The sequence below is a fragment of the Sinocyclocheilus rhinocerous genome, unplaced genomic scaffold, assembly GCF_001515625.1.
Source record: "Sinocyclocheilus rhinocerous isolate Xijiao unplaced genomic scaffold, SAMN03320098_v1.1 scaffold89, whole genome shotgun sequence".
NCBI classification, from domain to species: Eukaryota; Metazoa; Chordata; class Actinopteri; order Cypriniformes; family Cyprinidae; genus Sinocyclocheilus; species Sinocyclocheilus rhinocerous.
In genome coordinates this window covers 512567-525006 of record NW_015653489.1, presented here as the reverse complement: position 1 = coordinate 525006, position 12440 = coordinate 512567, and the positions used below count along the sequence as shown (strand labels likewise).

The following is a 12440-nucleotide window of genomic DNA, read 5'->3' as shown; positions in this document are numbered from 1 at the left end:
ACATATGAAGAGTAACCCATCTGGTGGGTTTGCTGCCAAAAATTTTTTTTTTTTTTTTTTTTTTTTAGTTTAAGAAAAAAAGGGGGAAATTATGTCATAGAGAGGAACCCTGGAGACCTTGGACCAGTTGTTCAAAAATCTTAATCTGGATTTGGAAATCCCATGTTTTGCTGTTCAGGATCAGCTAATCCACTTATTTTTCTGCTGGTTTTTCAAAGCAAAATTGATTTGGATCACAATAATCCAGATACACACTTTTTCAAATGATCAAATCTGGATTACTAATGCTCTGCGGAGCCCCTAAAGGTGATGGGGAAAAAAGAAGCAATGCTTTTGCATTTTCTCAGAAAAGTTGTGCATTGCATTCACACAATAAACTTTGCGTTCGCTAACAAATAACTGCTTTTGACTGGTTTACCTCTAATGATTGTGCCAATGTAGTCTACAAACAGTAATTTTAACTTAATTTTAAAGTTACAGTAACTTTTTTACTTTACTGTAGGGCTACTGAAAAGCTTAAGAGGTAGCCTAATGTCTACCTGCTATAATGTGTGTGTGTATTGTATACAAATATTGTATTTTTGGACCAGTTTTAAAGTTTTATTACATTTTTGTTACTGAAATATACCCTTCTGCTAGGATCAGTATAATCCTGATTATTTTTTTTTTTGGATCAAAGGTATCCCAATCTTGCTAAAAAGTTTTGTACGGCACAAACTGACAATTTGATAAAGATTAAAACGAAGATAGTTTTTTTGTGATATCATCAGATTTCATAATCCTTTTTTTCCCCTTTTGAACAACCCATTTTCAAGATTTGATCAAATCCGATAGCCGAAATCAAGTCAGATTATTTTGAACAACTGGCCCCATATGACTGTGTCAAGGTCAGTATCAAATTATTTGACATTTTATGACAAGGCAAGGTTAATTCAGATTGTGAAATGTTTTGTCGTGTGGACCAAAAACTTGGTATTTATGAATTCATATATCTTTTTATATTTTTTGAAAAATATGTATTTATATTTATAATTAATTATTATTCATAATTTTGCCATGAAGCATTTCTTGAAAATTATATGAAACATGATTGCAAAGAGCTAATGTCTAAGAGAATAGTATGTGTGTTTTAAACTTGATTTACCTGTAACTATAAGGAAGTGTTTCGGGTGATTGAGAGTTAAGTTTAGTGTGTAGAAGTCAGGCTTTTTCAGCACCCTCTTCTCAAACTCTTCAATCTTAATGGGGCTTTCCAACAGCTGCCACTCCTCCTCTTCAGGATAGTGAGAGTCGATGAAGTTCTCAGGGTCGGTCAGAAAGTAGTACTCTTTATATCTGAAGTTTTAGTCATTTTCAATATATAATAATGGTCAGTGCATTTGTGTTGTATATAACTGTACATCGGAAATATATTGCATACTAATACAAAGACATCTTAAAGTGAGCTGTTCTGTAGTCCAGTCTCACCTCTTTATAAAGGCTCTGTTGTCTAGGTCCACATATCCAGCGCCCCAGCAGGCATCCAACAGGAACCATTGTCCATCCAGACACACTGCATTCCAGCTGTGGTCAGATTCAGTGTTCCGGAAACTCTGACCCGGCCGGTAACCAGCGCCTTTACTATAGCCCGACACCTCTCTGCACTCAATACCAGCTTCCCTAAACAGATAGTGTAATTAGGCAACCACGTCATTAAAATTCAGTGTGACTGCATGGAAAAAGAGTTTAGTTCTGCATTTGATTTAATTATTGATTTAATTTCTCCTCTTTCAAACGGAACTTCTATCTCAGAATCATTTTTCCTCACTGCTCTTTTTACCAACTAATCTGCCATTTGCCATTTGTGAGCACAAAACTTTTTTGTGCATAGACAGAGAAAACTATATAAAAATGTCAAGCACCGCAACGATTGCTACTTATTCGCAGGTGGCAATCAAATAACGCTGGTGCTTTTCTCAGAACTTTCTTTTTTTTTCAGAGCCATTTTTGTAATCAGTTTTAATCTATTCGACGTAAGCAGTGTAGGGTAGTAACTGATTAGATGTAATCAGATTCCAAAAAGTAAGTACTTGTAATTAGATTGTTACATTATAAATACTTGTAATCAGACTACAATTACTTTTGGTAACATTTTATTTTAAGGTGTCCTTGTTACACATGTTACATGTACTTACTATTGTAATAACAATAAATAATGCATAATTACATGCAATTAACCCTAACCCTAGGGCTGTGCAAAAAATCAAATGCGATTTTGCGGCAATGCATCGCCTGCGATTTTGAACGCGATTTTGTGTAGCTTGTCAGTGATCTACGGCTCTGTGTAGTAAATGCCGCTCCATCTGAAAGCACGTGCTGGAGATTTACTACTAATCACCAGAAGCGGCTTTACTGACGAGATGCGAATGAAAATCGCATTCGATTTTTTGCCCAGCCCTACCTAACCCAAACCTAACCATATAGTAAGTACATGTAGTTAATTAATATTACTCAGTAAAATGTGTAATTATGTATGTATAATTAAATGTATAATTACACTGTAACAAGGACACCTTAAAATAAGGTGTAAACTTACTTTTTTAATAATTACATGATTGAATTTCATTCACACAAGTATGTCTTTGGAAGGTTTTTGTCTTGCCATTCGGTTTGATATTTTGTTATTTAATGCAATAACTTTCATAAATAGTGTAGAGTGTCCAAATAGTACTGTATAGACATCTATACCCTCATCTGTGTGTGTGTGTGTATGTATGTATGTATGTATGTATGTATATATTTCTAAATCACCAGACTCTTTTAGATAAATTTCTTGGATTACCTGCACATCTGTAAACAGACACTGGAGTAACCAGAGCACACAGCTCGTCCAGTCAAAATGACCTGCTCAGGAGAGTAAACCATCTTAGAAAAGCCCAGATAGCCCTTCACATCATACTCTGTAAGTAAAACACAGTATCTGTTACCAGTAACTTATGTCACCATAGCAGATGTTTGCCTAGTTTTCAAGCTTTACCACTTACCATTCTGACCACCTGCAGTGTCTTGTTTTTTTTTAATGCATCACCTAATGGCAGTGCCAAGTGCCAACACATCTTACTGTCTATCTCTGCACTGCAACAATGATTCATGATTTTTTTTCATGATTTCCCCCTCACTTCTGAAATGATTGAGAATCATGATTTTTTTTGTTTCAAATAGAGATCAAAATTCTTGCACTATTCTGAACAGATAGCTAAACAAAATGACATGTAATTTACTAAAATGTCAATTGCTGCAGTATATTTAAATTTTTTTTTTATTATTTATTCCAAAATCTGCACCTATTCTGTGGATAATAAGATTTTTTTTAATGATCCTTACTAAAGCAGCATAAGTTAAGTGACAAAAGTGAGTGCAAATACTCATGGCCCATTTTGGAATGAACTACATATGCAAGACCAGTTTTGCATGTCACTGTTTATAACACAGGGTGTTCATCCTTTGCTGGGTCATTTTTAAGAAAATTGGGGGGCATACATTAAGAGTATACCCACTTCTCCAGGCACCACTACACCACTGCCAATATATATGAATTGAATCCTGCAATGGTGTTGCAGTATCATGGCTTGAGGATACACTAAGCTTTTATTGGTCAGAGGAAAAGGACATAATTAAATCAGTAAATCTCAAAAAAGAAACAAACCCTTGATTGCTGATGTGGAAGATAATTTTTGTGCTTGAGTATGTGTGTGAGAGAAAGACTGACCAATGTAGTTGCAAAGCCAGATCCAGATGGCACGCAGTTTGTCTAAATCACTGCATGCCCCCTCTGTGATTGTCTGGGTGATTGCTCGCACTGAAAAGATCTTCCTGATTCTGAGCCGCAAATTACAAATCCAAATAAACACATATCAAACTACTCGCTCCTCCAAAAACAAAGACATACATGTAAGACGTCTGATCTCTCTCACCTCTCTTCCAGCATTGATTGCGTGTGTGTCAATCTTGTGGAAGACCTCAGGGTTCGGTATTAGGTCCTTTTTAAGTTTTCTTCTGGGCCTGTTTAATGTTAGTTTTCTTGAGGAAGTGGTTGATGATTTTCTTGAGTCTTTCTCTTGGGTCACTGTGTTCTTCCTCTTCAATCTATTAGTATTATTTTCTTTGCTTTCTCTGCGTTTATCCAGTGACCTCTCTTCATCTCTATCCATCATGTCCCCATTTTCAGACACAAAGGTCTTGATTGGCTCTTTTGCATTGACTGGTTGAGGTCTTGCTGTCATTTGACCTGTTTTGCCATCAGTGATTGATGGCTCACTGGTCTTAAAACTCCACTCTTTAAGCACGACAGCATCTTCCTTTGGGATACCTTCAGCCCGTCCTCGTTTGGATCCAGTTGTCTTCGCAGTTTCCTTGCAGTCTTGTTTGCTTTGTTGCTCATGTCTCAGGTTTGACTGTGAGGTTAGAGTGTCTACAGGGGCCTCCCCTGATGCCTTGGAGCTGCTGTTGGTCATTTTGTTGCTTTGGCGGTCACTGCGTTTAGTGTAGAAGCAATTAAAGCATTTCATCTTTAAACACATCTTAAAACACATCTCGTCCTTTACTGTTTGGGCTGTAGACCTGAAGGATGATACCACAAATTATGGAGCTTGTTGACCAGAGGAGTGCTTTTACTTTTCGATGCAATTACCTGGTGGATGATGAATAGAGGCAAAAATAAATAAATAAATAAATAAAATACACTTATATTGAGAGAGATAACTGAACTATATGCAGAGACCAGAATACCATAAAACTTTTTTTATTTTATTTTATTTTATTTATTTTTTTACTTTGGCCAGTAAATAACCACCTAGCAACCACACATAACATCTAGTAACTGCATAGCAATGCACTAAAATGTACTCCGAAAACTTTAGCCACCACATGGCAATGCAATGGAAACCACCAAGAATGCTCTTTAGCAGTGGATATCAACCTTTTAGAATTGTATTAATTCAGTTTCATGCCTGCAAACTCGAAATTCGATGTGTAAATCCAATGAGTTTTTATTTGGGGAAGAGCGGTTATATAAATATATATCTGAAGGGAACTGACTGTCTTCAAAAAAGTTTTGATGACAATTACTTTTCATCTTACCTCTATATGATGTCTAAAAAAGTAGTTTATAAGCGCTGCACTGCTTTGTGTAACAGTGGTAACCATTGTATTTCTGCTTTTCCGTAAGCGCCACCTACTGTCAGAGAGTGAATTTACATTTTCATTCAACCCATCTGCTGTTTTTTGTTTTTGTTCAAAGTCAGACCAATTGTATATAACATATATGTGACCCTGGACCGCAAAACCAGTCATAAGTAGCACAGGTATATTTGTAGCAATAGCCAACAATACATGAATGTATACAATGTATGGGTCAAAATGATCGACTTTTCTTTTATGCCAAAAATCATTAGGATATTTAGTAAAGATCATGTTGCATGAAGATATTTTGTAAATTTCCTCCCATAAATATATCAAAACTTAATTTTTGATAAGTAATATGCATTGCTAAGAACTTCATTTGGACAACTTTAAAGGCAATTTTCTCGATATTTTGATTTCTTTGCACCCTCAGATTCCAGATTTTCAAATAGTTGTATCTAATGTATCTATCAGTTTCAGAAAATTGACCCTTACGACTGGTTTTGTGGTCCTGAGTCACATATAGTCATTTATTAGGCTGAAATGTAAGGTTTATCATTTAATTATTATTATTTTTTTAAATGTATGGTCATTTTACCATTTAGTATGTTATCATAGACATTGCTGGTGTTTTAAAACAGAATCGTCAGAATTTTCCTAAACAATAGCTATGTTTCCATCACACTGTTTTTATGCGCATTTTTAAGTATTGCATCAGAAACGAGTGATGGAAACGCCAAAGTTTGAATAAAAATCCCTTAATTTGCAAAAAAAATTTTATTCTCACTTGAGGTGGTTTTTGACTTGTGCAATAATGGGAGATGGAAACACACAAAAAGTCATGTGACTTTGCGCTACGGGACGGCAAATCCTGACTAACCAGCAGACCGATCTCGTTGCACAGCATCTGAAATGTTGTTATGGTCATTCTGAAATGCCTGAGCAAAGTCTGTCATCAAAATATTTCTGTATAATTGTCTTACACGACTATGTTCCCAAACAGCAGGCATCCACCTCCGAAAGCAATGACAGCATTTATTGTGTTTCATCTTCTCGCTCTGAGGTGCAAGTAATTTATTATATATGAAAATTATTATATTCAGCGGCTTCTACTTTTCTTAGTGATTTACAGTGCCATTTTATCAGGAAGTGAAGATTTTGTTCTCTTTGACTCGTTGAATTGAAACGGTGCTTATTGCAATTGTTTTATGCATTATTCCAATTTTGCGCACAAGTTAAATTCGCAACTTTGGATGGAAACCCGGCTAATGTCAACTGCTGATTCCAAGAAGTTGTTTAAACAACTTCAGGATCTTATCTATGCACAATCAGCTTGTAACACTCCAAAGAGAAAGGAAAACTTGAAATCGCATCATATGACCCCTTTAAATAAATCACCTGTTGAGTGTTTGCAGGTACTTGTTTTCTTGATTTTTTTTTTTTTTTAAGTAAATGATTAATTAAAATAATTGTATTTATTTAAATGCTTTTAAGTCATCCTGCGGCCCCCCTTGGAACTATGCTGAGGCCCTCTGGTTATGAACCACTGCTCTAAAGCCTCATATAAGGAAGTTTTGCACAGGCAAGAATTCACAAAGAAGATATCCTGTTTAATATATATGTATGTATGTATGTATGTATGTATGTGTGTATGTATTTTACTATATATATGGGGAAGTCGTGGCCTAATGGTTAGAGAGTCGGACTCGTAACCCAAAGGTTGCGGGTCCGAGTCTCGTACCTGCAGGGATTGTACGGCGTACAGCGCTCTCTCCCTCCTTCAATACCACGACTGAGGTGCCCTTAAGCAAGGCACTGAACCCCCAACTGCTCCCCTGGCGCCGCAGCAAAAAATGGCTGCCCACTGCTCCGGGTGTGTGTTGTGTGTTGACGGTGTGTGTGAGTTCATTGCTGTGTGTGTGCACTTTGGATGGGATAAATGCAGAGCACTAATTCCGAGTATGGGTCACCATACTTGGCCACATGTCACGTCACTTTCACTTTCACTTTTTCATATATATATATATATATAGTAAAAAAAAGTTTAAAAAATAACGTCATATAATTTACAGTCAGAAACTGTGGACTGATATTCCCAGAATTCCCTGCATGACACTTCACATTTGTACATGTTTGTACATTAGGGTTTTACGTAACATGAATGAATGTTTGTTGCATTATTTAAGTGTCGCGTGTGTTACCATAATAGTGTTTTGTGTTTCCTTGAATGACTCACACACCTGTATATTAGCAGTTCATCACTACTTGTAATGAACTTTGATTCTTTACGTGGCATTTTACCACCTGTGTTATTATGGTGGTTCTCAGTATATGTTAAAGGGGCAAAACAGATTTTAGTAGCAGTGTGCGTTGTTGAATTTACTGTTTTACATGCAGATTTTCTTGTTTATAAATTAGTTTCATACTGTAAAATTTACAGTTTGTTAGATGAGTTTCTGTATTTTTTACAAAATCATTCTGCCAAACACAGCTGCCAAAATAATTCTGTAAAAACTACAGATTAATTTTTTTTACAGTGGAAAAAATAAAACCCCAAAATACTCAAATAAAGCTCAAACCCAATACAGTATACAGAAAAATATGCTCTGCCACATGCAATTTATAAAACACAAAATAATATTACAATTAAGAAACCATCCATCAAATATATTCACACATATACATTAATAAACGTCTTAACAACAATATAGTTCTTTAACTGGCATGGATGGCCAGTATAACTAATAAATGACAGAGAACAGCAAAAACCCTCCTTACCTTTCCACAAGGAAACAGAACTGTGGCTAAACATCAGCTCCACCCTTGTAAAGGAGGATCACACAACAATAAAACGCTTATAAAACACAGCTACCTCATAACGCTGGGAGAACATATTACATCTTCTCTACGTCATATGCATAATTATAACTGAGGGCATATTTTGAAGGTTTTAAAACAGCATAGCAACCCAAAATAATCTGTTTGGTTCAAAATAAAAACAATAGTTGAAACTGTAATTACCAAAAGGCCTTAGAGTCATGTAGATGGCAAACAGACGAAATCCCTAAGAGCATTACTATCCCAAACTCTTGTCCCTGTACCACACTGACAGATGCTTTTAGAAATGTGTGCCATTATGCATTATGGTAATCATATCTTTTAATGAAGGCTCTTTAATAACTCCATCTTCCTCAGTGCGTAATGAATAAATGCACTTCTTACAGGTATGGCAATTACCGGACCAGAGAAAGTTATTTAGGTGGCGTGCACCCAGAATATGATATAATTTCATGTATTTACAACTGAGAAATTGATTTTAGCAACTATTGGCAAAACAATGTAATATTAAAGGGAACACGTTTCTGAGTATTTAGTTGTTTCTAGGAATCAGAGTAAAAGAGAAGATGCAAATATAGAGTTCAGATGTCAAAGCCACCCTGCCATCCCTGTTTTTTAATGCATCTAAACCCGCGTGAGGTGAAAGTGAAACATCCTTATGAAATACTGATGATTTCTGATGATTTTGGTATAGGGAGGTTGGAGCTAGTTGCTACATGTTTTACTCCAGTGAATATTTCTCAGGATGGGTTTATTTTTGAAAGTCAAAAGCCCGGTTAAGCATTGAACTGTTATTGCATTATCGTGCTGTATGGGGTAAGTTACAATCAAACCTCCCATTAAATAATTAATGCAGGCTTTTCAGTTAAGTTTAAAACGGTTATGAAACAAAATAATTTATGAAACAGGAAAGAGTTAAAAGGGAACAATTTCAAATTCACTACTTTATGGTTACTGAGATATAAGACTTGTGACGACAACCCAGAGTCTCACCTTTACCCTGTTGCAGATACATAAAAAAGATAAAGAACTGACATGCAGGATATATAGTGGCCATAAAAATATGATGTATACAAACATTGCTTCTTTCTGAAGTCACTTTAAATTAAAGCTTCTGACTAACTAATAAATGTAAAAAAGGGAGGAAAATGTAAATGTGATGCTCAAACCTACACTGTATGTATTTTATGTCCTGTTCTTTTGAATCAGTGTAATGAAATGGCTTTGTGTGTTACTGTGTGCTCTTCCGTCTGCTGTCATCTGCTGAAAGGACTGTTGTATACATACTGCACTGGGCTGGCAATATGAGCAGATGACATACCTAAAAATACTAAAAAGCAGCTGATATTGATCAGTGCAGGACTCTCTGTCAACCACTGGCCCTTTCGGTCAGGTCACCCACCAGAAGGCCAAAGGGACTGTGAGTGGCAGTGAAGGTCAGTGAACCTGTGAAGGTCTGAGGTTCACACATATGGAGTCCAGACACTGAATAATTATTTCAGATTGCACACAATTTCTAATTCACTAATCTTGTAAAATTTACACTTGAAGCACAAGATGTTTTTTGCATAATTTTCGCATCATCCTGGAGAACATGATCATCAGGTTTTGTACAGTTCCTGTGCTGCTGTCATTAAAGGAATAGTTCACCCAAAAATTACAGTTAGCTGAAAATGTGCTCACCCTCAGGCCATCCGAGATGTAGATGAGTTTGTTTCTTCATCAGTTTTGGAGAAATGTAGCTTTACATCACTTGCTCAGCAATGGATGCTCTGCAGTGAATGGGTGCCGTCAGAACGAGAGTCCAAACAGCTGATAAAAACATCACAATAATCCACAAGAAATCCACATCACAAAACACAGTCCATCAGTTAATGTTTTGAGAAGTAAAAAGCTGCTTGTTTTTAGCTTTAAAGCGTAAGATAGAAACCAAATATATTCTGAACAATGGTTACTTTCCACTTAAATCCATCTTAAAAACAACTCATACTAAATAGAATGTCAAAACTGCATATATGAACAAGATTTCCTATTACATTCAAAACCGTAATGAGAAAATCAGAAGAATCAGACCATTTTAACTGCAATATCGCATTGCACCTGTATTACTAGTTGCATGTTTAGATCTAAAATGATTATTATTGCACAGATGAAATGCTTATTTTGTGTTTTACCTGTATTTTGAATTTTTGTTGAGTTTTAGGGTTAACGTAAATATCCGTAAAACTAATGGATAATGTCCTGGCAAAAAATTACAAGTACATTTATCCTTGCACTGCTCTGCCTTGTATTTCTACAATTCTGTTAAAGGGGTCACATGATGCGATTTCAATTTTTCCTTTCTCTTTGGAGTGTTACAAGCTCTTGGTGCATAAAGAAGATCTGTAAAGTTTCAAAGACTAAAGTCTCAAATCCAAAGAGATATTCTTTATAAAAGTTAAGAGTCAGCCACGCCTACCTAAAACGGCTCGTTCTAACACGCCCCCACATATCTACCTCACTATGTGGGAAGATTTGCATAACGCCGCCCAAATGTTCACGCAAAGAAAGAAGGCGTAACTTTTATTCTCGCTGTAGTATTGTTGACGCTGCAGCCATGTCGTGAAGACGCTGTGTGTTTCGTTGTGAAAGCGAAACTACTTTGTTTGGTCTTCCAAAAGAGGACGATATCCGCTTCGTCATGCCTAGAGCTGATCCGTGCTGGTCTCTGAGGAAATACATCAACTTTCACCGTGGACAAAGTTCAGCCCGGTGTCGTCACATGTGTCACATGTGGTTGCCGCTCATTCGTCGCATCCGCCGGGCGCGCCGTTCTCGACCCCGGCGCCTCAGCTCACTCTATCCTGGCCTCAGCGCACGCTAAGTCGACGCTTTTCAAAAAGGCGGGGCATAGAGGAGAAACAATAATGTACAGTATGTGGAAAATAATGTTTTTTTTTAACTTTAAACCGCATAAACACATTTAATTACACCAAATACACAAAATAATGTTATTTTTAGCAGCATCATATGACCCCTTTAAAAGTTTAACAAATGTGGCAGTGTAGCTAAGTATTTAAGGTTGTCTGTTAACCTGCAGGACAGTTCATTTCCCCCTCACACGGATTCAGATCCTCTTCACATAGAGGTGAAATGGCAGAAGTCACAGGGAACGGTTTGACTGCAGGTAGAGACTCATGCACCCTAGTTTTTAAAGGTGGTTGCTGATAGCTGTCGTTGTGCAAAAATGTTTTTAAAGGTTCTGGGAAAGCTACTTACTATATGTTCATGTTGTCATGGTACAGTCGCATGATATTACTTTTCCCCCCAATTTCCTCTTGAGTTGGGGACAAAGTGTAGTCTGTTCTACATATTGCAACACAGTAACGATGAGCAAACTGTGCTTATTCCAAAGCACAACAATTTCATAATAACATTCATGATATGTAAATATATCCTGTGTTTTGTTTGTTAGCATTATTTATTTATTTGGGGCAGTGGTAATGGTTGACTGCAGTGTATGTGCATTAACTGTGCTTTTTCTAGACTCTGTCAAGTATTCATGGAAATGATTAATTCTTTACTCATCTTTGCTTGAGAATTGAATTTTATACATTTTCATTTGTCTTTACATAGTGAGTCATAGTTTGTGGTATCTGTCTGACTGTAAACCCTAACAAATTGATTTTTTTTTAACATTGGCATGAAATCGTTCCCTCAAATAAACAAGTGTGTCACAAGGAATGTTCTGAATGTTTCCCGAGGACTACTTGTTTTCATTAATGAAAACACTAGGGTTTAAAAAATGGCTGTTTTATAAGGGAAATAAGACTATTTTTCAAAATGTAGAATTCTGTGCATGGCACTTCAAATCATAGTAAGTAATTAACCCCTTCGGACCCTGCGTCCATTGAAATGGACATCACATGATTTTTTTGTTTAAACCAATACAATTTTATGTTTTCACAATATGAGCAATGCCTGGTCACTGATTGGTCCCTGATCAACCAATCACAATGAAGATATGACTCCTATCTTAATCTGATTGAGCTACAGGCATCACAAAAGAGAGACATGACTAACCAACTAGACAAGAAGAGGAGGAAGTCCACATTTGACCTTTTATATGCAGATTTATGTTTATGGTAGATTCTTATAGTATGTGTTCTTTTCAAAATCTTAAACACTAGTTCAACTATAGTGCACAAGCTCTACTTATTATGTATGGTTAAAATATGGGATTTTTATTTTTCTTCAGTCCTGGTGTCCATTATAGTGGACATGAAAAAATCTAATAAAAAAATGTTTTGGCACAAATCTTGTTTTTTAGACTTATTTGTATATTGGAGAAGAGCAAATATCAAGTGGATAAAAAAAAATTTTGTTCAGTGAAAAAAAAATCAGGTCTGAAGGGATTAAGTGATTTTATAGAACCCTATAGAGCAAACATCACAAAGTCATTT

The 12440-nt window shown here is 36.1% G+C and overlaps 1 protein-coding gene across 1 annotated transcript in view; it reads right to left on the bottom strand.

Moving 5' to 3' along the window:
- Nucleotides 1-4493, bottom strand: part of LOC107716367 (kyphoscoliosis peptidase-like) — an 8868-nt gene extending 4375 nt beyond the window's left edge. The window contains exons 1-5 of the mRNA XM_016522777.1: nucleotides 4171-4493; nucleotides 3749-3858; nucleotides 2822-2939; nucleotides 1468-1659; nucleotides 1145-1335 (exon numbers count right to left, since the gene is read on the bottom strand). Coding sequence (XP_016378263.1) covers nucleotides 1145-1335; nucleotides 1468-1659; nucleotides 2822-2939; nucleotides 3749-3858; nucleotides 4171-4493 — 934 coding nt within the window. The remainder of the gene's footprint in view (nucleotides 1-1144; nucleotides 1336-1467; nucleotides 1660-2821; nucleotides 2940-3748; nucleotides 3859-4170) is intronic.
- Nucleotides 4494-12440: the final 7947 nt, after the last annotated feature.